The sequence below is a fragment of the Drosophila obscura genome, unplaced genomic scaffold (genome assembly GCF_018151105.1).
Source record: "Drosophila obscura isolate BZ-5 IFL unplaced genomic scaffold, ASM1815110v1 contig_73, whole genome shotgun sequence".
Lineage (NCBI taxonomy): Eukaryota > Metazoa > Arthropoda > Insecta > Diptera > Drosophilidae > Drosophila > Drosophila obscura.
The window spans coordinates 2,602,734-2,625,367 of record NW_024542865.1 but is presented as its reverse complement, the minus strand read 5'-3'; the positions used below and the strand labels follow the sequence as shown (position 1 = coordinate 2,625,367).

General features: G+C 47.6%; 2 protein-coding genes across 2 annotated transcripts; both read left to right on the top strand.

The window, feature by feature from the left end:
• The first annotated feature begins 18,247 nt into the window (after positions 1–18,247).
• On the top strand, positions 18,248–19,490 carry LOC111065133 (protein phosphatase 1 regulatory subunit 7-like). The gene has a single exon (XM_041595434.1). It carries the CDS (start codon positions 18,354–18,356, stop codon positions 19,359–19,361), a length of 1,008 nt encoding a protein of 335 aa, XP_041451368.1. The 5' UTR covers positions 18,248–18,353; the 3' UTR covers positions 19,362–19,490.
• A 201-nt stretch (positions 19,491–19,691) lies between these two features.
• LOC111065132 (gamma-butyrobetaine dioxygenase) lies at positions 19,692–21,232 on the top strand. The gene is given in 3 exon segments (XM_022353133.2): positions 19,692–19,896; positions 19,899–20,698; positions 20,796–21,232. Coding segments are annotated over 3 exon segments (1,266 nt in total). The 5' UTR covers positions 19,692–19,752; the 3' UTR covers positions 21,118–21,232.
• The last annotated feature ends 1,402 nt before the right edge of the window (positions 21,233–22,634 follow it).

The following is a 22,634-nucleotide window of genomic DNA, read 5'->3' as shown; positions in this document are numbered from 1 at the left end:
ACAAAATAATATAGTTAACGCCCAGCGATAATCCCAGCGCTGAAGAACCCTTTTTAGCTGGGGAATCCATTAAAGTTCTATACCCCAAAACGATGCCTAAATGCTGCCTCACACAGGCAGCACTCCGCACAGCCATAGACTCCAATAGAGCCTCCCCAACTGCCCCCCCCCCTACCACTGCCTATAGGGGGCTTTGGGCTTTATTCAAATGAAGTCTTGTGGCGTAATCGATCAATCGAGCAGCTGTGGCCTCATCGTTCTCTATCAATGAATGACATCATAATTTGCTATCTCAATTGGGGTTTTTTGCACCTACCCAACCCAGCCCACCCCACACCCCCTTCTGCTGGGTAAATGCACTTAAAGGGGGGGGGGGGTGACGAGAGCAAAAGTTTTGGGCTGGAAGGACTTTATGCATTTGTCAATTTGTTAAGCGCATAAGTTTCAGTTTGGTTCCTTTGGGTTCTTCTTTGCACTTGCATTTTGATGCAAGCAGCTCCGCCTTGCTATTCTGCCACACTTTGCCACACATAAAGCAGACACACACACAAACACACACACAAAGATAGAGACAGGCTAGAGGGTGGCTGTGTGGGCTGTGTGGGCTGTGTGGGCTGTGTGGCTGGAATGGCGAAAGTTTATAATCTTTTACGGAGCTGAGAACTAATTGCAATGTAAATAAATTACAGGCGACACTTGCACAGCAGCAGCAGCAGTGCCGCCTCCTTCCTGCCTCTGTGGAACCAGCTACCCTCCCTTCCCTTCCCTTGCACTCCTCCCCCTCTATCACTCTCTCCAGCTCACTGTATTCTACCCTTAGCGAGAGCTTAGCAATATTTCACTCAATATTCAAAAGCAGCACAGAGGAGAATGCATCTCTCTCTCTCTCTCCTCTCGCTCGCTCGCTCGCTCGTTGTCTCTCTCTTGCCTCTTGGCTCTTGGCTCTTGTCGAAAAACGCATTCAACTCGACTTAACTAACTATTAAGCACTACTTGAAGTTTTACACAGGATATATGCATTTACTCGCCCGCCCAGCTCCTCCCCAGCTGCCAGCTCCTAGCTCCCAGTTCCTTGCTCCTTGCTCCTTGCTCCTCCCTGTAGATCTACCGCCAGAGTGACTTTCCTCCTCTAACAGCGACAGTGAGACAAATGCGCTGCGCTCTCCAGAGGGTATTTCGGCTATGCCACTGCATTGGCAGTGTGATGTCGAAGGGGATGTGTGGGCTGGCTGAAGGATAGATGCGGAGCCTCTAGGAGACATGGCAGACGCCTTCCCACTGCTTGTCCCAGATATCTTTCTATGTGCATGGAGAGATAATATTATATTATTTTTTATTATATTATATTATATTATACTCAGATATTATACAACAGAAGTTAGCAACAAATCAAGCAAAGATTTCCCAATGAAAGCTTCAAAATCCATGGCATAAATCTTTTCGTGAAATAAATAAATAAAATAAATAAAAAATAAAATAAATAAAAAATAAATAAAATAAATAAATAAAATAAATAAAAAATAAATAAAAAAAAAATAAATAAATAAAAAATAAATAAAATAAATAAATGAAAATAAATAAAAAATAAATAAAAAATAAATAAAAAATAAATAAAAAATAAATAAAATAAATAAATAAAATAAATAAATAAAATAATAAATAAAATAAATGCTGCCCAACTTAAACCTTCGATTAACCGCCAGGGGCATTCCCACACTTCTTCTCTGATCTCTGATCTTATTTGTTATTTGTTTATTGGCAAGGGTATTCCTGCATTCGGCTTAGTTGGCCTTCCTTGTGCTTGGCTGTCGTTGGGTCGCTTGTCGGCATCGTTTGCAGCCTGTCCTTGCCGTTGTGTCATTACGACTTTGTGTGCGTGTCCCCAATACTTAGAGCAGTGCCTGACACACAGGTGTACCCCCCACCCTCCCCGTGTGTATCACCACCCCCCGTGTGCTTGTGTGCTTGTGTGTGTGTGTCCCTGAGTGGGTTGTCCTTGTCGATTTACATGAGTTGCAATTAGTGCGCAGCTGTCTCTCTCTCTCTCACTCTCTGCAGCCAAAAGTCTCCGCTAGCTTTGGCAACACTTTTTGGGCAGCTGCCCCCTGCCCCCTGCCCCACACGACTATTGTTTGCGGTGTGCTTTTGTGTGGCCCAAATGTGCCGGAAAGTGTTTCGGCCTTTGGGAGCAGGCTCAAACTCTGTTTCGTGGGGGGGGATCCTGTCCTGTAGTGTCCTGTCGCTGGCTTTGGCTATGGGTGTGTGCATGTGTGCATGTGTGTGTGTGTGTGTGTGTGCCTATCAACTGCATCCGGCTGGCACATCCGTTTGGCAACAGCTTTCGGCTTTTATGGCTTTTAAATAGTTGCAGGCCAGAAGTTGTGCCCACAGCTCCCCACGCTGGACATGCCCAAGCCCACACCCTCACACCCTCTGCCCCACTGCAGCCCCTTCCCCCTTGGCAGGCGACAAATTTATGACTGCATTAAAGCGTCTCCGCTGCCCCCCCCTTTTGGGTTTTTCTGTTTTGTTTTGTTTTTTGGTTTGCTGCCTCACATAATTTTTGCATAGTTTTCGTCGCCCAAGCTGTCGACCACTTAAACTTTGCTCGGAATGCCTCTCCACTTCACTCCACTCCGCCCTGCCCGCAGCCTGCAGCCAAGGCTCCTAAGTTCCCTCATCGCGCGGGCACAACAATCGTTCAACTTTTGCCGAAAGATCGCTGAAAAATACTTCCAGGGGGGCAGTGGGCCAGAGAGCAGAAGCAGGGGCTGAGCTCATGAGTGGCAAAAGTTTCATCTCCCAAAATCATTTGATGCTGCTGCTGTTGCCCTGTTCCTGTTGCTGCTGTTGCTGCTGTTGCTGCTGTTGCTGTTGTTCCTGTTGCTGCTGCTGATGTGCCTGTGCCAGCAGCAACACTTTACAGCAACCCAAAGAACTGTGGCACAGAGGAGCAGAGGGGCGAGGCCAACTGCCGCACCAGTGCACTGGCCAGTGGCTGAAGGCTGACGGGGTGCCGCCTCTCTGTGTGTGGCAACTATTTAAATGTTGTCTTAAGCTTTATTGTTGCTGCAGCAAGCTCCGACGTTGTGTCCTGCGTTTGTCGTTTGTCGCTTGTCCTGTGTCCCCGTCCCATGCGTGTGTGCAGCAGCATGCTGCTGATTTCCTGTTGCAGGATGTGTCCAAGGATGTGGCAGGAGCACGTGGTTGCTGGGTGACACTGGCCACGGCCACTGGCCACTGGCTGCTGGCTGCCTCTGCTTGCTGCCTCTGCTGTTACTTTCATTGTGAAACAAAGTGTTGCAACATCTCATGATTGCCGCAATGATACTTGAAGCTCGGCACCCAACCCCTCCCCCCCCCCCCTCCCCACACCCCTTCGCTTGCCTGCTCGCACTCCATTTGCCACTTGAAGAGCGCTGATAATGCACGCATATTATGTTGCTGCCAGCAGCGGCTGTGCCACCGCCTGTGCCACCGCCTGTGCCACAACTTTGTTGTGTTTTTAGTGTACAACATTAAGGACAGGACACACGCCATCCGAGCTCCGCTGTTGCTCCTCCAGTGGCATTGTTGTGGCAGCTTAGTCAACTCCAAAGTCGAGAGTTAGTTTATGGCCAGCAGCAGCAGCAGCAGCTCATCCTTGTCGCCAGTTGGCTGGTTGTTGCATGCCTCACTGCTGCTAATGCTGCTGTTGCTGCTGTTGCTGTTGCTGCTGTCGTTGCCGTCTCAAGTTCTTATGTGAAGTGCACTCTTTATGTTAATAGTTGACACTAATTAGGTATGTTTGTACAACAAAGCGCCCTTCTCTAGCTAAACCCCACCACCCCACACATACGCAGGGTTCCTGCTGTGCTGTGTGGCACGAAACACGCATTAGAGCATGCTACATTAGTGTGCGTGTGTGCGTGTGTGCTTGTGTATACGGGGCGTATACGTATTCAAATACAAGTAAAGTCTTCAAAAGCGACACAAAAGACTTTGTTAGTGTCCTCTTAATGGTGGGGCCACTCGCTTGAGGATGTAAGCACACACACAAAGGGGAGAGCGAGTGGAAGAGAGAGTGGAAGAGAGCTACAGTTGGCACTGGCTGTGGTTGGATTTTCATAGAGTTTCAGTTGGAATTTCCAGCTTCATTTGGCACTCATCTGAGGAGCTCTGCAGCTGTGTGCCTGTGGCCAGGCCTCACTGTAGTGTGCGCTGATTCACATCATCCCCATTATGTTCGGGTCTGCTGCTGCTGCTGCTGCTGCTGCTATTTCGTGGCTTTTGTCTTCATGTAGTTGCTGCTGTAGTTTGCTGCACAGAATCCAGAGCAAGTGTTGAGCCAGGGGCCACAGCTATTACTTAATCATAGTAACCTGTTTAAGCGGCTTAATGTGCCACGAGCCACGAGCCACAAGCCACGAGTGCCATGTGAATGTGAATACGAGTGTTTGCATATCTTTGGCTCTCTCCTTTTGGGCCCAAGACTACCGCTAGCTCGACACTCGAGTGCCGCAGGAGCGGCAGAGTCTTGAAAGTGCCTCAACAACTGTGTGTGTGTGTGTGTGTGTGTGTGTGTGTGTGTGTGTGTGTGTGTGCCCCAGCCAGCAGCATTCATTCCAGTCAACATTCTGCCTCCATTCTGCTCCTTTGCCCAACCAAAGTGTAAAACTAGCCGTGGCTGCTGCTGCCCAGTCCCTGCAGCTCAGACCCGAAATCTGTAGTAGATGCGGACCCCACCCTCTCCCCTGCCTCCACTCTGATCCCTCGCGGAGGCGTCAGTGCGGAGTCTGGAGTCCGTGCCCCCCCCATCCGCCCACCAATCATGCATCCGTTTTTGTTGCTCCAAATGAAATTTTAATTTGCTGCGGATATGCGCAGTCAGTGTGTTTGCGAACTTCGACAGACGCCGCTGCGTCAGCATTTGAATGGTCTAAGGGGGGGGCAAGGTGGCAAATGTGTGGCCAGAGGTGCGAGGTACGTACACAAAGGTGTAGAGATTTGTGCATGGCCAGCCACTGCCACTGGCACTGGCACCAGCACCAGCCAGCACAGCACCAGCCAGCAGCAGCACTCTCTGTGGCACACAATTACTTAGACTTATGTATGATTTATGCCTCTGGCTGTGGGTCTGCGCTCGCTCTATTGCCTTTTGTCTGTCCTGCACTGACAGAAAAGTAGAGCCACTTCGCTGGAGGTGTCCTGTTCTCTCCGTGTAGCTATAGTTGATAGTTGTAGTGTGTGAGCCGGAGAAAGGCTAAGAAAGGCGTGCAATAAAAAATAAAATATTTATTTGCGGCATAAACTTTGCTTTCAGCAATGATTAAAATCATTTATCTGTGGTTCATATATTCCACAAATGAAATGCTGCCTGCCTGCCTGCCTGCAAGTCGAAGTTTCAGTTCTTTTTCCAAGTTTATGCAACATTCCCCCCGTGTGTAATGCCATCGCCAATTCGCATCCCATCTTTAAGTATCAAACTTTGACTTGCGTTTGTTATGCACTGCACAAAAATTGGGCAGATTCGTGCAGGATATGTTTAAGTGTCACTAAAAGACTCCATTTTAAATGGCACTGTGGATTAAACACTGACTTTATGCCATGATAACTGTTAGACTTGGCTGCAAAAGGAATTTCTTTGATTTTTTACAGCTAATAATTTTATTATTATATATTATATTATTATTATATATATTATATTTAAACAGCAACAATAAACAATTATAAAGAATATATATTATTATTATTATTTATTATTATTAAATTTTTTATTATTACTATTTACTACGAGTATTATTTATTAGTATTTATTATTAGACATAGAAAATTGAGGCACGAAAATATCCATGCAGCCTGAAGCACCTGTAAAAATGAAAATAAATATAAACAAATCTTAAGAAAGTTTTTTCTGTGTGTCCAATCAATATTTGTTTGCATATTATTTATTTATATATATTTTAATTTAATTTTATGTACCTAAAAAGTATAATAAAAACTCTGCTACTTTTGCGATTTATTTTCATTGATTTCCATAACATTTTCCTGATTTTTAAAACCTATTTGCGCACTATTTTTAAGCTTACCCTTTAAATATTTGCTTTAGTTTTTCTGGCAGTGCATTTCTGGCAGTAGCTGAGCACTGTCAGCGTTTGACTCACATTTGGGTTCCGTTCCGTTTCGTTCCTGTTTCTATTGCTATTTTCCACTGGAAATCTTGCGTCGCCTTTCGAGAGGTAGCCCCCAAACAATGGATCTATGGAGTGGAGTGTGGAGAGGAGAGAGCTTGTCGGTGTTTAGCCTAATTTGTTGCGTTTTCACAGAGAGCCATTCCCCATGGTGGGGTATGGATATGGGTATGGGTATGGGGTTGGGGTTGGGGGCATTGGGAGATTGCTGAGAGTGGAATTTGGGAGGAAGTGGAGTCTGGCAATGTCTGGGGTATGTCTGGGGCATGGGGAGTTCTTTTCTTGACACGCATATGCGGCTTTGATGTGTGATTCCCTGCTGATGGATGCTATGGATGCAAAGTTTGATTGAAAACCGATGTGGCTGCTGCGGGGGCTCCCTGTAAATCGTGAGGAGGAAAATTGAGTTTTCCAACATGCCCCCAAATGGGTTTGTCGGCGGTGGTGGGGGGAGGAGAGGGCGATCTTCAGCTCAGCTCGCAAGTCGCTGGGTGAGTTTTAAAGTGAGTTTACCAGCTTACGACTCACTTAGATGACTTGACAATGATTTTTGATTTTATTAGATTTTTACTTTTGTGTCCTGTGAGCCCTCCCGCCTGTTGCTGCCCCTGCCTGCTCCTGCTGTTCGGACTGTGTAATCCAATTCGCAAATTCTGTTTTCTTTTGCTGCTCACGGTATGAATTTTTCATCAGTCGGCATTATGCTCCGTGCATTGGGGCAGGGGCGGCGCTGCTGCCTGTCACAGTCTCCGTCTCAGCCGAAATTTTTGTGCACTGTAATGGCAAATGAAATACATAAACAATTTATAAACATGAATTATCACAAAAACGTAAAAATGATAGGGCAAAAATGCCATCACTCAGAGACGCCAGGACCCCAGGACTCTCTCCCTCTCTCTCTCTGTCTCTCTGTGTCCCATTCCAGTGGCAGTGGCAGACAGGATTCTGCGGATTCTGAGCTAGCGATTTGTATAAAGTGTTCTCCTGTGGCTGTGGCAGTGTGATTGCAAATGTTTCATACTGATTCCCATTTTTTGCTGGCTGCTGGGGGCGTGTGCGTTACAAGACAATAATTGTGGCTCGAGGCTCGAGTCCTGCAGCACCCCGAGCACCCCGAGCACCCCAGCACCCCGAGCACCCCGAGCAGTGCTCGAGTGTCTCGAGTGTCGCGAATAAATGTGATTACATTGCCTGCAGAGGATGCCACCCAGCCCAGCACCAATCCCACAGAGAGAGAGAGAGTCACCAACCAAACAGTCCTGGCAGCAGTGATTTGTCATCCTCCCACTCACTCGTCTATCCCCCCCCCAGCCACCACCCCCACCGCAAGCCATAAATAAGCATCTGCAGTGCCGAAGACAAAGTAGGCAAAGTCAGTTCCAAAGGTTGGCAAGTAGGAAACAGATACACTCCACCTTAATGGATGTGGTTTGTTTTTTTTTTGTCTCTCCTCTACTCTGGTTTGTTGATCTCTGAAGGAATTGCCGCCTGCCGAGGGGCGATCCCACGAAGCTTGGATGCCCTTGGAATATCTGCCAAAAAGTGCGAAAGAATCTCCTCAGCAGTGGCTTGATTTGAATTAGAATTTGGATGCATCGAAGGGCATTAGAAATTAATTTATGACGGGATTAGGTTGAGGCAAAGGCAGCTCCTAGCAGCAGGTTCTCCGGCTCAGAACATACACTAGATTGCCAGCTAGCCAGTGCCAACTCTGAATATTATTTCCAATATCATTTAATTGCCAGAAATTGGGCATTCAAATTGTAATCCTTTTAGTTGATCTCCAGCACTTTTTGCATCGAATAAATCCTCCCCCAGACACTCATCTATATCTACATATTTATTTATAATTATTTTTTGTTGTCTCAAATTAAATACAATATAAAATATTAAATCTAAGGCGGCAATCAATGCATATTTATTTTATTAATTTGTATTTATTTATTGATTAATTTAATTCGATAAATGGCAAATTAGTGCTTCATCTGAGTCACATCTCTCTCGGAGTATCTCTCTCTCTCATTTAGCTTAGACACACTGAAATATCATTTGCCCAATGCCAGCAATTCCTGCCCAATGGGAGTCTGTGCTGTGGCCAACTTCAGCAGCAGTTCATTATGGCCCAATTTGAAGTCGTGAAATCTGGAAGCTGGGAAGGTGGGGGGGGGGTGGTTGGGCTGAGCCCCCCTTGGCTGATATATAACTGTTCATAATTTGTCGCTACCATCAAAATCTGTAATATAAAAATTGTCCATTATCTGGCATTCTTCTTCGTGCCCATCTACTCATCCATTTCCATTCCTGCAGCTTTTTATTGTTCTGTTTTGTGGGTGGTGGGGTGGGGTGGGGTGGGGTTTGGGACCTGCTGCTTAATACAACAAATATTGGTACAACTCCACAGGGGGGTGGCTGTCGTTTTGGGGGGTTGGTTTCTGAGAGGCGTCTTCTCCTGGCTTTAGCACCATTTCATAGACCATTGAGCAGGGCAGAGTGGGGCGGAGTGGGGCAGGGGCTGTGCTGGGGCTTGGGATGGGGGGGAACGGTGAGCCAGCAGCTGATTAATTGGTTTTCATGCCACTGAATGGGGAATGGGGGGACTGGCGATTGCGTACTGCCAAAGTCACGTTTCGGCAGCAGACCACCGGCATGTCCCATGTCCTGGCCACGTCCTGTCCTGTCCTGTCCACATCCACATCCACATCCACGTCCCATACGCTTGCTCACTTGCTCACTTGCATGCGTTTTTAATACGTTTATTAATTACATTCTGGGGGCAACCGGAAATCGCACAACAGGCGCATCAGCTTCAGCATCAGCACCAGGCAGTGGCAGTGGCTGCTGGCAAAAAATTGTTTTGCAAGAGGTTCAACAATGTGTAAGTAATTGTCGGCCATGGACAGCACTGAACCGACTGCCGCTCAGTCTCCCTCTCTCTCTCTCACTCTCACTCACCTCAGATAGAGCGAGAGACATTTTGAAGATGTGTCCAGCTCTGTCGCACACACACACACACACACACACTGCCTCTCCCGCTCCGTCCCCGCCTTTGCGCCAATTAATTTGTTAAATAAACGCATTTATCCAGCGTGTGCGTCCGTTAATTATCCTCTGGATGGAGGCATTCCATGTTAGGAGGAGTGGCAACAGTGCACCGATGGACAGCTCAACCGAAGCTGAACGTAGCCGTAGCCGTAGCCGTAGCCGTAGAGACGCGTAATTGCATAACGATTCACGGATCAGACCTACGCCACTCCGCCACTCCTCTCCACTGCACTCCACTCGCTCACGCAGTGTCCTTTGGTGGGCGGGGCTCATCCCCTTTTATTGGGCCATACATCAGCGCGTGGAGGGAGGCCCTTAGTCCAGCGACATTTTCTTATTAATTGATTGGCCAATGCACAATTATTGCTCCTGCCACTGGCTCGGTGTCCTGTTAGCTACAGCTACAGCTCCAGCTCCAGCTCCTCCTACTCCTACTCCTACTCCCTTTTTTAATTGAATTCCATACCGCTCCTTTCCGCTCTCTCGCTCTCATTTCATAAATCAATTTTAATTGTAGGTAATTATTGGTGAAACTTTTTCGTGCTCCCCACCCACCAATCATTAATTGTGCTGAAATTATTAACATAATCGCTTTATTTTATTTTATTATTTAATATATGGTTAATGGATTGGATGGGTGGATGGGTGTGCTTAAAGAGCTTCCTTCTGGCAGCTGGCATATTAAATAACTCCATTGAGGACTCTTCAAAATTTGTCCACTATCTGCACAGTTGCAGGAACTGCCATAATCCTGCCCCATGCCCCCCCCCCCCTCAAACGACTCCTGGCAACTGCTTGCTCTGTGAACATTTTATATTCGAAATATTATTATATTACAGAGTTGCAGAGTTGCAGAGTGGCAAGTGGCAAGTAAAGGGCACTGCTTGAATGTGTGGCGAAAAACGCTTTGTTACCTCAATTCACTCAGCATTTATGGTGTACCCCGGGATCACTGGCATCCCATCAGCATCCCCACTTGTAGTTTGTCCACTTAAGTGCTCATTCAGTCAGTCACACACACACCCATACATGTGTACATGTGTAGCCATAAGCAGCCATATCCTTTCGGTTACATTCAAGGCTCTGCGCGCATTTCATATTTTTCTGTTTCTTGCGGCAATTTTCTTATTCCATTTGTCCACTTCCTGAACTTCTCCTGAACTTCTCCTGGACTTCTTCTTCATTTCATATTCCTTTTCCTTTTGCCATTTTTTTTTATTGTTTTTTTTTCTGTGTTACGTTACTCTTCTGCACTCATAACCGGACCAGAGAGTACAAATGGCCAAGTTTATGGTTTTGACCATTTCAATTTCATGCAGCTTGACCACATTCACAGTGGCCCTATCCTCCCTTCCCTCCCCTCCTACCGCTACCCATGCCCCCTGCAGCAAGCAGCTAGCAGCTATCAGCATCCTCCTTCGACCAACCACTGCCCCCGTTCAACCCTTGAGGTTTTACCAAGTTTTTACTTCTTTCAGGCACTGAGCGAAAAGCGGAAGATATTGGATATTGAGGAAACAGAATACATATATGTATATTAATGTATATCCCTCTCTCTCACTCTCTGGGGATCTCTCTTAGATATACTTTTTAATCATTCACAAGTTCCAGCAGCTCAGCGCCTTTTTTCTTCCATCGAAATTTGAATAAGAGAGCAGAAATAAAATTAAAATTCAAAGTTCAATTAAATTAAATTCCTCTATGGAATAAAATTTAATAAATTAAATTAAATTAAAATTAAATTTAAAATTATATTCAATTAAATTAAATTCCTCTCTGGAATAAAATGAAACAAATAAAATTAAATAAATAAAATTAAATTTTAAAATTATATTCAATTAAATTAAATTCCTCTCTAAAATAAAATTAAATAAATAAAAATAAAAATGAAAAAATTAAATTAAATTAAATTCCTCTCTGGCTGCTAGTTATATCTATTCAGCATTTCTTCCCGTGTATAATCATCTTTCCCATACTTTCTCAATTTCCTCAAGACACTTGAACACTTCGTTCCAGGCTCATAGTGTCCCCCTCTCCCCCCTCTCTCCCCTCTCCCCCTCTCACTCTGCTTTGGTCGTCTGTCTGCTGTGCCCGCTGCTGTTCAAACTGTAAGTATCATTGACCTTTTATGGCTAAGAGTGGTTTGGTTGTTTCGGGGCTCTCCTAAGCACGGGGTATATGTGCGTGCGTGTGTTTGCTGTTCTGGTTGGTGGTGGCGGTGGCGGGGTGCATAGGGGGCATGGGGGCATATTCGTAGGTTCAATGGGCGCAACAGTTGCAAGTAATGCGGCGGTGGCGGTCCAGAAAATTACCTTAAAACATAAACAAAACGATTCGTGGACCCGGGCGGAACGAGAGCGTGCCAGGCAACGTGTGAAAATAATGAGGCAGGCATGCTGAACACAAAGGCCCCAGGGGTGGATGCTGCCAGGGGTGGGGGCAGGCAGCCGAGACTCTCCAAATACAAACAAAAGTGTTAGACAAGAAACAAAAAAATACAAAAGAAATCACACACAAAAATAAAGACTCTGTCTGGGGTCGAAGCTAAAGATACTCTGGCAGATCTGTTGGTTCCACGAAAGATATATGTCTAGATCTTTCAGAGAGATTATGTACTGAAGACTATAATATCTGCTATTGATACTAAAATTAAAGACTTTTCCCTAGCAACTTGTCCTTTGAGCAATAAGAAAATTAGAAAAAAAAATTATTAAAATAAAAAAAATTAATTTAAAAAAACCTTAGCAAACGAATACAACTCAATAAATACCAACATAAATAAAAATAAAAACAAAACCAAAATATTCAACCTAAAATTTAAAATTAAAAATAATTTAAAAAAAAACAATAAAAAACATACAAAAAAAAATAAAACTAAAATCAAAACCATAATATTCAACTTCAAATTTAGAATTTATTTTAGAAGAAATCAATCACGATTAGGTAAATATTTATCAATGCTAAATGCATATTACAAGATGAAAATAATTTTGTGACTAGTGCCTTAAATATAATTAATAAATAAATAAATATAAATATAATTAAATCGTGTGGCACTCACACCGATCTGGGCAGCTACAATTTGTCCAGGTACAAAAGCTACTGCAGCAAAAGGAGTGCCCTGCCTGTATAATTCAGATAGGATTTAGTTTGCATGGAGATAAAACTGTGAGCCGATTTCTGGCATTCTTAAGCATCTCTATGGATGGATCTCTTCACATACATATGTATGCATTACCAGCTTATAATTCTAAATTCAGAATAACCCCTCTGTAGGGTATAACAAGATATTTTTCACCGAGAAAAATGCAATCGGAATCGCTGGAAAGTTGTTTTTCGAAACTCTTTCAAGCGAGTGTATTTGGGTGTTTCGAAAGAGTGAGATGCATTTCAGTGTGAGTGTTTAGAATGAGTGTGTGAGTGTGTGAGTGTGATCCATCATTCAGTGGCTAAACAAACAAAAGCAGTGCAGTAGCAAGCAGCAGCAAGCAGCAGCAGCAAGCAGAACGTAGCAGAAAAGCAGAGCGGCAGAGACAGCAAAAGCAGAAGCAGAGCCGCAGCGTCTCACGTTAATTTGTAGCCAGGCAGGCAGGCAGGCTGGAAAAATAAAAATTAATATATGCCGCAACACGCTTCCAGCAACTTCCCAGAGAGGAAGAAGAGAGTGAGAGATCGGTGGGGAAAAAGGAGTGAGGCGGAGTGAAGTGTAGAAGCACGGCCGTGCCTTCGAGTGTTTGTTGATTTTGAAGCTAAAGCCAAAGCAAAGTTGGAAATAGTTTCCATTGAAAAATCACACACACACATATCATTAGGAGTTTAATTGGGAAAAAGGGACGGGGTGGGGAAGGGAAGGGTGTGCCACCCAATCAGTGGCTTATCCGCCATATCCGCACTTTGACATCCGCTGCGAGCACTCCGCTTCGTTGCTGGAGGAGTGGGAGTGGAATTGCATTGTGCCAAAAAAAAAACTTTGGCAAATGCTCAAGCTGCCACGCCTCATTGCCCACTAATTAAGTGGAAATCGGATAGAGAGTGAGAGAGAGTGAAAGAGAGAGAGAAAATGAAGAGGTTAATTTGATTTGTATTCCTGCCACTTGCCAGGCCAACTGTAAGCAGAGAAGCAGCCGCCGAGAGAGCTGGCAAAGCCACCGACGGATATAGACTGCAGACTGCATTAAGCTCAGGACTGGCAGCACCTCCCCGTGCCCCACCCCCCACCGCCAGCGCCAGCGCCAGCGTCTTGTCTGTTTAGGGACAAAGACCGAGCTGTAAACAATGCGCAAACAACTCCTCGAGGAGTGTCGCCCGGAATGAGCTGTAAAAATGGCAGAGAAGAAAAAGGATATTTAGACGCGGCTTACCCAAAGCTCAGCCAGGGGAAGGATGGCAAGGATAACATGCAGCAGACACCAGCTCCTGCCCCCTTGTACTCCTGCTGGCAGAGGCAGCGTCTGTCAGGAGGGCTGCCTGCTGCTGGCAGACAATGTGTAAACTATGCACAGGCTGAGCAGTACGTACACATAAATATATGCACAGAGCTGCACACAGGGCACAGACTTCATCTCGCGTTGCAAACGGTTGAGTGTGGGGGGATGCATAGAAGTCAATCAAACAGAATGAAAGATAGTGCAGGAGAGAACATAACCCGAAGGCGCCATTAAAGTGGTTTGGCTGAACCATCAGCATACTGATTCAGATACAGATACAGCTACAGATACAGCTACAGATTCGGTTCAATTGTTTGGACATAATGGAGCATCCCTTGCTCAGCATAAACTCACTTATTTCTTGTGTCTTTGCAGGTCTTTTTTCTCATTTACTTTTATTTATAAAAAAAAAACTGCCGGAAAGTTTAACGCAAAATGTATACAAAATTTGGTGCTTAACAAAGATTTAAAATTAATACCAGCCATATTAAATATATCAAATAGATCATATAATATATAAAAATATATAATAAATGAACTATAATTAATTCCTGCATCAATTTGGATTTATTCTGATTTTTTTAGGCATATATTCCGCACTGATTCGTGCTCTAGTCTCGCAGCTCTATGGAGAAACTGCTAATGGAGCAACGTAAAGTGTCGAGACAATTCTCTGTCAGCTGCGCCACTGACATGAGCCAAGGAATGGCATGCCTCAGCGACACCTGCAGCAGCAGCTCCTGGCACATCCACGAAACACATATTTGTGCTGCTCCAGCTCCTGCTGCAGCTCAAGGGAAAGAGAAAGAAAAAAAAGAGAGAGAGTAAACCAGAGAATGTCTTGTGCAATGAATTGCATTTCGCTTTTATTTTTGCTGCCGCATTCGTAATGAAGACCGCCCAAAAAAAAAAACATATATAACATATATATATATAGACATGTCTTAGCTGAGGATATAGCCTAACCCAGTCACCGTTGTAGTCCTTGGTCCTTGCTCCCTGTCGCAGTCCCTGTGCCTGTGCCTGTGCCTGTCCCTGTCCCTGTTTGTTTGCCAACTGTCTGTCGTTGTCTGGTGCCCGGGACCAGGACCAGGACCAGGCAATAAAATAAGCAACGAAATGAAATGGCTGCAGACATTGCCGTCTTGAAGATGTTTGTTGCAACGGCAGGCGGCAGGCGGCAGGCGGCGGCACTGCCACCTGCAAAAAGGCTCAAGCAGGGAAAAAACAAAAAACAAACAAAAAATAAACGAAAATAAGTGAGAGTTTAGGCAAGGCTATCAACTGAGGGATATCCACTAGTTCGCGATAGGTTTTTGGGCGTGAATAAATAATAAATAAATAATAAATAAATAAATAATAAAAAATAAATAATAAATAAATAAATAATAAATAATAAATAAATAAATAGTAAATAAATAATGACTAAATAAATAATGAATAAATAAATAATAAATAAATAATGAATAAATAATGAATAAATAATGAATAAATAATAAATAAATAATAAATAGATATGAATAAATAAATAATGAATAAATAAATAATAAAAAATAAATAAATAATATAAATAATGAATAAATAATAGTAAATAAATAAATAAATAATAAATAAATAATAAATAAATAAATACATAATAAATAAATAAATAATAATAAATAAATAATAATAAATAAATAATAAATAAATAACTTTAGATTTTAATTTAAATAATTTTTGCAGCGCTCCACAGATGTGAGAATCCTTCACCTATGCAGCAAAGTCCACCTCCCACCTGCAGCTTATATTTGAACGCAGACAATATGCCCCTGTGCCTGGGTATCCCAAGATAGTATGAAGCTAGTTGCGCTTGGTTGGCTCGCCATTGCCCCTGGGGGCAGTCCGGGGGTTGGCTGCATCCTTTGGCTCATCTTTTGGCCTGTCGCAAATAGTAAAAATATTTACCAATAGATGCTGTCCATGCCCCGATATATGTGGAAAGATGCAGAGAGATGTACGAGTGGGGGTGGGGGTGGGATGGGGTGCCTGTCCTCCTACACGAATCGAACCTCTCTCGGCTGTCGCCTCTCAACTCCTGCCCGGCGCCTGTTAACGAGTGGCCTTTGAGCGGCACGTTCGTGTTTAGACTCTTAACACATTTTTTTTGGGGGGGCACGCCACCCCGAGAGCCCGACTGAAGTGCAATCAGCAGAAGGAAGCGAAGCTCAACGCTCGCTCGGACGCTCAATGTGGCTGTGGCTGTGGCTCTGGCTGAGGACATTCGGGCACAGGAACTGGAACTGGAACTGGGCGGACAACGGACAACGGACATCATCGGCACGTACAACGTTGTCTCGCCCAGACAGTTTGCAAACACAAGTTGCCCCCCACCCAACACCACCCCACCCCCTCCTACCCTACTTTTGTTTCGCAGAATGAAGAGAAGAGAAGCCAAAAAGCTTTCACTGCTCCTCCCTCTGACTCACTCCCTATCTCTGCTGCAGCCATCCTTTCATCCTGTCCTGTGCCCTATGCCCTATCCCCTGTCCCCTGTCCACTGTCCTGTCCGGTTCGTTTCCTTTCGCTTCGTTTCGTTTTCAGAGCTAGTCTTAAAGATAAAAACTAGTGGATCAGCAGCACTTAATTACATGAAACGAAAACTGTTAACATTCCCCGAGCGTACAACGAGGGGGCAGGCGATGGGCGATGGGTGCGGCGCTCTCTGAGGCACTCTCTTAAGTGCTCACCCCATTGTTTTGGGCCATGGCATGTGACATGATAATCATCGCAACTGAGCGAATCACTCACCATATCAAAGCGGTTCATAAAACTGAAGGACACAGCCAACAGCCAGCAGCCAGCAGCCAACAGCCAACAGCCTCTCCAGCGATAGGCGATATCAACCTCAAGGGTCGTCAGTGTTAATTGACCCAATTGTGTGGGCTGTGTGGGGTTGGGTGTGCGGGGTGGGCTGGCTGGAGGATGGGGCGTGCTGGATTATGGTTATGATTTTTTTGGGGGGGTGGTGGTGTGAGGATTTTAGAATGCAACGACGGAGGAGGCGTTGACCCACAAAAAACAAAAAACAAAAAAAAAACCAACCCAAAACGGCATATGACCAATAATGGTCACAGTAGCCCCCCCTACTGCCCCCCCCCCTGCTGCTCCCCCCGCTGCCACGCATAACTTTGTATAATCTGATGCGATTTTGAGATTTGTAAAGCGAAGCATCGCCAAAGGAATCGGAATCGGAATCGGAATGGGGCGGCAGAGGAGGCTGCACACACAAACACACAGAAGGAGGAGGAGCAGGAGCAGGAAGGGGCTGGAGCAGAAGGAGGGGCAGTAGCAGAAGGAGGGACAGCAGCAGCAGCAGCAGGAGTAAGCACTGGAGCTGAGGTGGATTTTTTGTATACCTCGCAAATGGCGACGCGTAAGGGGGGGATTTATTTTGTAGCCAAATGATGGCTGGGGAAACTTCTGAGATTTATTTTATTTTTGTGTGATTAAATTGGTGAAACTTTTGTGGCAAAAACCTATGCCAAAAATATACATATATTTTATATTTTAAATGCACAAAGATTAAACCCCATTAATGGGCATAAAACTCTGACATAAATAGGCTGCAATTTGTGCCTATTTTTCGCATGTGTTTTGCACATTTTGTAGCCAGCGGAAATCAGTTTATTGTGTGGGTATCCCCTTGGTCTGGATACTTGCCCGGCACAACTTTGCGACTTGTTCAGCGACTTGTGCAGCAGCAGGCGAAGGCAGGAGAAGGCAGGAGAGGCAGGCGAAGGAAGGAGAAGGAAGGAGCAGCAGCAGAAGGATGAGGAAACGGCAGTGGCAACAACAGTTGAGTGCCATAAAAGGAGCCAAAGTACAAATCGTTGTCACATGTGAGCCGCATTTTTATGGCCGCCGGCTTGGGAATTTCTGCAACATTTCCAAAAGCCTCCAGGCGGCAGCAAAACAGCAAAGCAGTCAACAGGGGGGGGGGGGACAGGGGGGACAGGGGGGGGGGCACAGCCTTGCATGAAGAATTTATTGTTGGCTCTGTAAATGGTCAGAGCAGGGCAGACATTTGGGCATTCGACGACCACTGGCTGCCACTCGATTCAGCTGCAGCAGCGCGTTGCCCCCTACCCACCGCCCACTCCCCTTCCACATTCAATTGTGCAACAGGTCAGGTTCACATGGAAGCAGGCGCTGCAATTTTTATTGCTTTCACGAGAATCAGTCCGGCGACAGGAGACAGGAGGCAGGAGACAGGAGAAGCCCTTTAAAGGTCTGAAATGCCACAGAGCGCTGAGCGATGAGAGAGAGAGAGCTGGCAGTGCCCGCAGCCTGTACAGAGATGATTCAATTGATTGATTGATTGATTGATTGACCGCTTTCAGCTAAAGAAGCAGCACACAGAGCAGAGCATGCGGCATACAGCCTTCAGCCTTCAGCCTACAGCCTACAGCCGATAAGGTCTCGCTTAGCTTATCGCGCGCCCAGTGACGTCAAGCCAAAGCCAGGCCACGTGCAAGAGAGAGAGACAGAGAGGGTGAGAGAGTGAGAGAGAGGGCGCACTTGATAAGAAAGCCTTGAGGCAGGAGGGAGGCTAACACAAGCTACGAGTCGAAGAGAAAACTATGCCCCAGTGGGCTCTGGCTTTAGTGGCCAAAAAAATACTAGAGACAAGCTTTAGGCCTTGTGTTGCTGAGGCGCTGAGGTGTTGATACAAAAAATGGACACTGAGGAGCGAGCACTGAGCGCTGAGCCCACGACGACGACGGGCGTTGTGGTGATAGCGGCCGAGAGCACTGCCTCGATCCAGGAGACCATCACGCAGGACCCGCTGGTGTTTGAGCTGGACCTGAGCCATCGCCGCATCGAGAGGCTGGAGCACTTTGAGCCGCTGCGACGCATCCGGCGGCTGTCGCTGCGCTGGAATCTGGTGAAGAAGATCGAGAACCTGTCGACGCTGAAGACGCTCGTGGAGCTGGAGCTGTACGACAATCAGATAGCGATCATCGAGAATCTGGAGGAGCTGACCAACCTGCAGATACTCGACGTGAGCTTCAATCGCCTCACCCACATCCAGAATGTGGAGAAGCTGGTGCGGCTGGAGAAGCTCTATCTGGTGGCCAATCGCATCGCGGTGATGGAGCAGCTGGGCGCCCTCACCAATCTCACCATGCTGGAGCTGGGCGACAACAAGCTGAAGCGCATCGAGAACATCGAGTCGCTGGTGAATCTGCGGCAATTGTTTCTCGGCAAGAACAGGATCGAGCGGCTGGAGAATCTGGACACGCTCGTCCATCTGGAGATACTCAGCCTGCAGGCGAATCGCATTGTGCGCATCGAGAATCTCGACAGGCTGACCAGCCTCCGGGAGCTGTATCTGTCCGAGAACGGCATCGAGACGATCGAGAATCTCGGTGGCAACAGGCAGCTGGAGACGCTCGACATTGGCAAGAATCGGGTGCGCTGCGTGGCCAATCTGGAGGCGCTGCAGCAGCTGCAGGAGCTCTGGCTGAACCACAACGCCATCGGGGAGTGGCAGTCGGTGGCGCTGCTGCGGGCCAACGGGGCGCTGCACACGCTCTACCTGGAGGCCAATCCGCTGGTCAGGGACATTCGCTATCGCAGCAAGCTGTGCGAAATACTGCCGCAGCTGCACAAAATAGATGCCACAATGTGCGGCAGCCAGCCAAACAGCAGCACAGGCGCAGCCACAGGCCCAGGCCAATAGGCAAGAGACTCTTCTGCAGTCTCTACCCATCTCTCAGCTGTCAGCTCTGCAGCCTACAAATTCCCAAGTTATTCACAAATTAAAAGCAATAGCCAGCGACTCAGCGACTCAGCGACTCAGTGGCGTAGCTCTATCAGGGCTGGCAGCAGGCAGGCATTGGGGGGACAGGTCAAGCACAATCAGAGCCACTTGCAGCAGCTGCTGGGGAGCCGTGGGGTAGCGCCACTCCGCGTCAATGTTTGCGATGAGCTGGCAGGCAAAGTCCAAAGCCCCAATCCAGCTGCTGATTGCCGATGCCTGATTACGGATTTCACTTTCTCGCTGCTCGCAGCACTCAGAGACTGTTCGCGAGGCGAGGCACAGAGCGAGCTCTGTAGAGTTTTCAATTTAAATGTGGCTGCAAAGACTCGGCCGCGTCCTGGGGCACGGGCACGGGCACGGGCACGGCCAGGGGCAGTGCAGGCGACACCTCAGCGCCAGGATTGTGCAAGGAACAAGCATCGTGGTGCAGCCGGAGTCGGAGTCGGAGGGAAGGCTGAAGCCATGACCTTTCCGGGCGTGTGGCTGCGCGACAACTGCCGCTGCACGGAATGCTTCCACGGCAGCTCCAGGTCGCGACGCCTCGACTGGGACAGCTTCGACACGCGGGTGCGGCCGGTCGGCGTGCGCACGGACCAGGCCGCCGGCCAGCAGCAGCAGCAGCAGCTGCACGTCCGCTGGAGCGATGCACACGAGAGCAGCTACCCGCTGGACTGGCTGCGGCAGCGCAGCTTCGACGGGCGGCGCCAGCGGGCGTATCTGGACGAGTTCTATCGGCCGGCGACGCGCCACTGGGCGGGCGCCGAGTTCCAGCGGATTGCGCGCCACTTTGACTACGGCCAGGTGATGGCGGAGGATGCGGCACTGCAGCAGTGGCTCCAGGCGCTGGCCGTCTACGGGGTGGCGCTGCTGCGCGATGCGCCGCTGGACGGGGGCGTGGTGCGGCGGCTGGCGGAGCGCGTCGGCTTCATACGGCGGACCACCTACGGGGAGGAGTTCGTGGTGCAGGCCAAGCCGGGCGCCCAGAACTTTGCCTACCTCTCGCTGCCGCTGCCCCTGCACACGGACCTGCCCTACTACGAGTACAAGCCCAGCGTCAACATCCTGCACTGCGTCACCCAGACGGCCTCGCCGGGCGGCAGCAACCTCCTCGTGGACGCCTTTCACATTGCCGACCGGCTGCGCGGCGAGCGGCCCGCGGACTTTGAGCGGCTCTGCCGCGTGCCCGTCGACTGGAACGACATTGGCAGCGAGGATGGCCGCGAGTTCCACAACATTTGGCGTGCGCCCGTCATCTGGTGAGCCAAGCCCAAGCCCCATGCCCCATGTCCCCATCCCCGTCCCCCATCCCTTGTGGATCCTGGCTAACATTTTGCCCTGTTTTCTGTCTTGCAGCCTGGATGCCGAGGGCAAGTACACGCGCATCAATCACAGCGTACCGCAGCGGGACAGCCACTTCAGTGTGCCCCTGGCGGAGGTGGAGCCCTGGTACGAGTCGTACGGCCGCTTTGTGCGGCTCGCACGCGACGATGCGCACGCGTTCAAGACGCGGCCCGGCGATGTGCTGACCTTCAACAACATCCGGCTGCTGCACGGCCGCACCGGCTACGACGACACCGAGCACAACTCGCGCTACATTGTGGGCGCCTATCTCGACTGGGACATCGTCTACTCGCGGCTGCGGGTGCTCAAGAAGCGCTCAGCCGCCGTCCAATAAAACACACAAACAAACAAACGCCTGCCAAAAGCAAGCATATTTTCCAAGCCATTTAAGGGAGGAGCTTTGCTGCGATTTGAATAGTGGCGCAGGCCCCCCCCCCTGCTATCTGCCTACTGGCTGCCTGCCTGCCACATATGCTGCCTCCGCCCTAATCCCTGGTTTTAGCTCAAGGCGCTGAGATTTTGCGGCAGTTAAAGCCGCTCAACTGCGAAAATGAAAAGTTGTAAAAAATCATGGAAAAGCCACTGGGCCTGGGCCTGGGGTTGGGGCTATGGCTGGGCCTGGGGTTGGGGTTGGGGCTGTGACTGGGCCTGGGGTTGGGGTTGGGGTTGGGACTGGGCCTGGGCCTGGGTATGTCGCTGCTTATTTGCATTGCCTGACAAATCGTTTGTGAAAATGATTGACAGTCAGCGGGCAGGGGAATGGGGAATTGGCTGCTGTGGAGGGCAGGGGGCAAACCCAGACAAGTGGCAACACCTCCACTCCACTCCGCTCCGCTCAGAGTGGAGTAAATTCTGGTAACACCCCAACCTGCTCCGCCGCCCCTAGGGGAGGCTGCTGAAACACCGTTAATCGCTTAACACGCGCTCCTTGCTGCCAGCCTGGCCTGGGTCCTTGAGCGCCAAAAAAAAAAAAACCCGAAATATGTGCCTTGGGCAGGAGAAACTTTCTATGCCAATTTGCCTTTGAATATTTTATGGGTCTCCATTATGCCTACTTATGTCTTGTTATAGTAATAAAATAAAATTTTAAAAGTGTGTGCTGAAGTGTGGTCCGTTTTGGGGGGGGGGTTGTGGGGTTGTGGGTGCAAGAAAATTGTTAAGAAAAATATGAAAAGTCTGTGGCTGCAAAACTGGAAAACATTTTGAACAGCAGTTACAACAGCGAAAGCAGCTCGACATCGACATGGCTACGGCTACGGCTACGTGTTCCCATGCCACTGGCAACAATTACAGCAGCAACAACAACAACTCCCCCCCCAGTTGCAAAAAAAAACGTCTAAAGAAAAATGAGAAGGGCGAAAAAAGGAGCATAAAAAAGGAGCGCCAGAGGCGAAGGAGTTTTTGTAGGAGTTGTAGCAAAGATTTTTGCGGCTGCCATTCGGCTGAAGCGGCACCGAAAGTCGCTGTAATGGCGGACAGTCCGCTCTGGCACAGTGGTAACTCGACTTGGCATATTTCTGCACACATGAATATAACCATTTGGGGGTGGAGTAATATCCAATGCCAGCGGAATTTTCACTGTAAAATAAATCTTAATTAAATTTTAAATCAAATCAAATAAATATTCTATTCGTTGGGTACATTTTTGCATGGATTTGGGTACATTTTTGCATATTAAACATCACGCTCTGGCATTTAATTTACTGCCTAAAAGTAGGCAATGGAAATGTTGCAAAAATTGCTGCATACTTCTGTGCTGAGCAGCCTGCTGGGCCGCTGTCTCTGCTATAATTGAATTGATCTTCCTCGCTGAATGTAGCGCATCTATGTACACACACACACTGCATACAC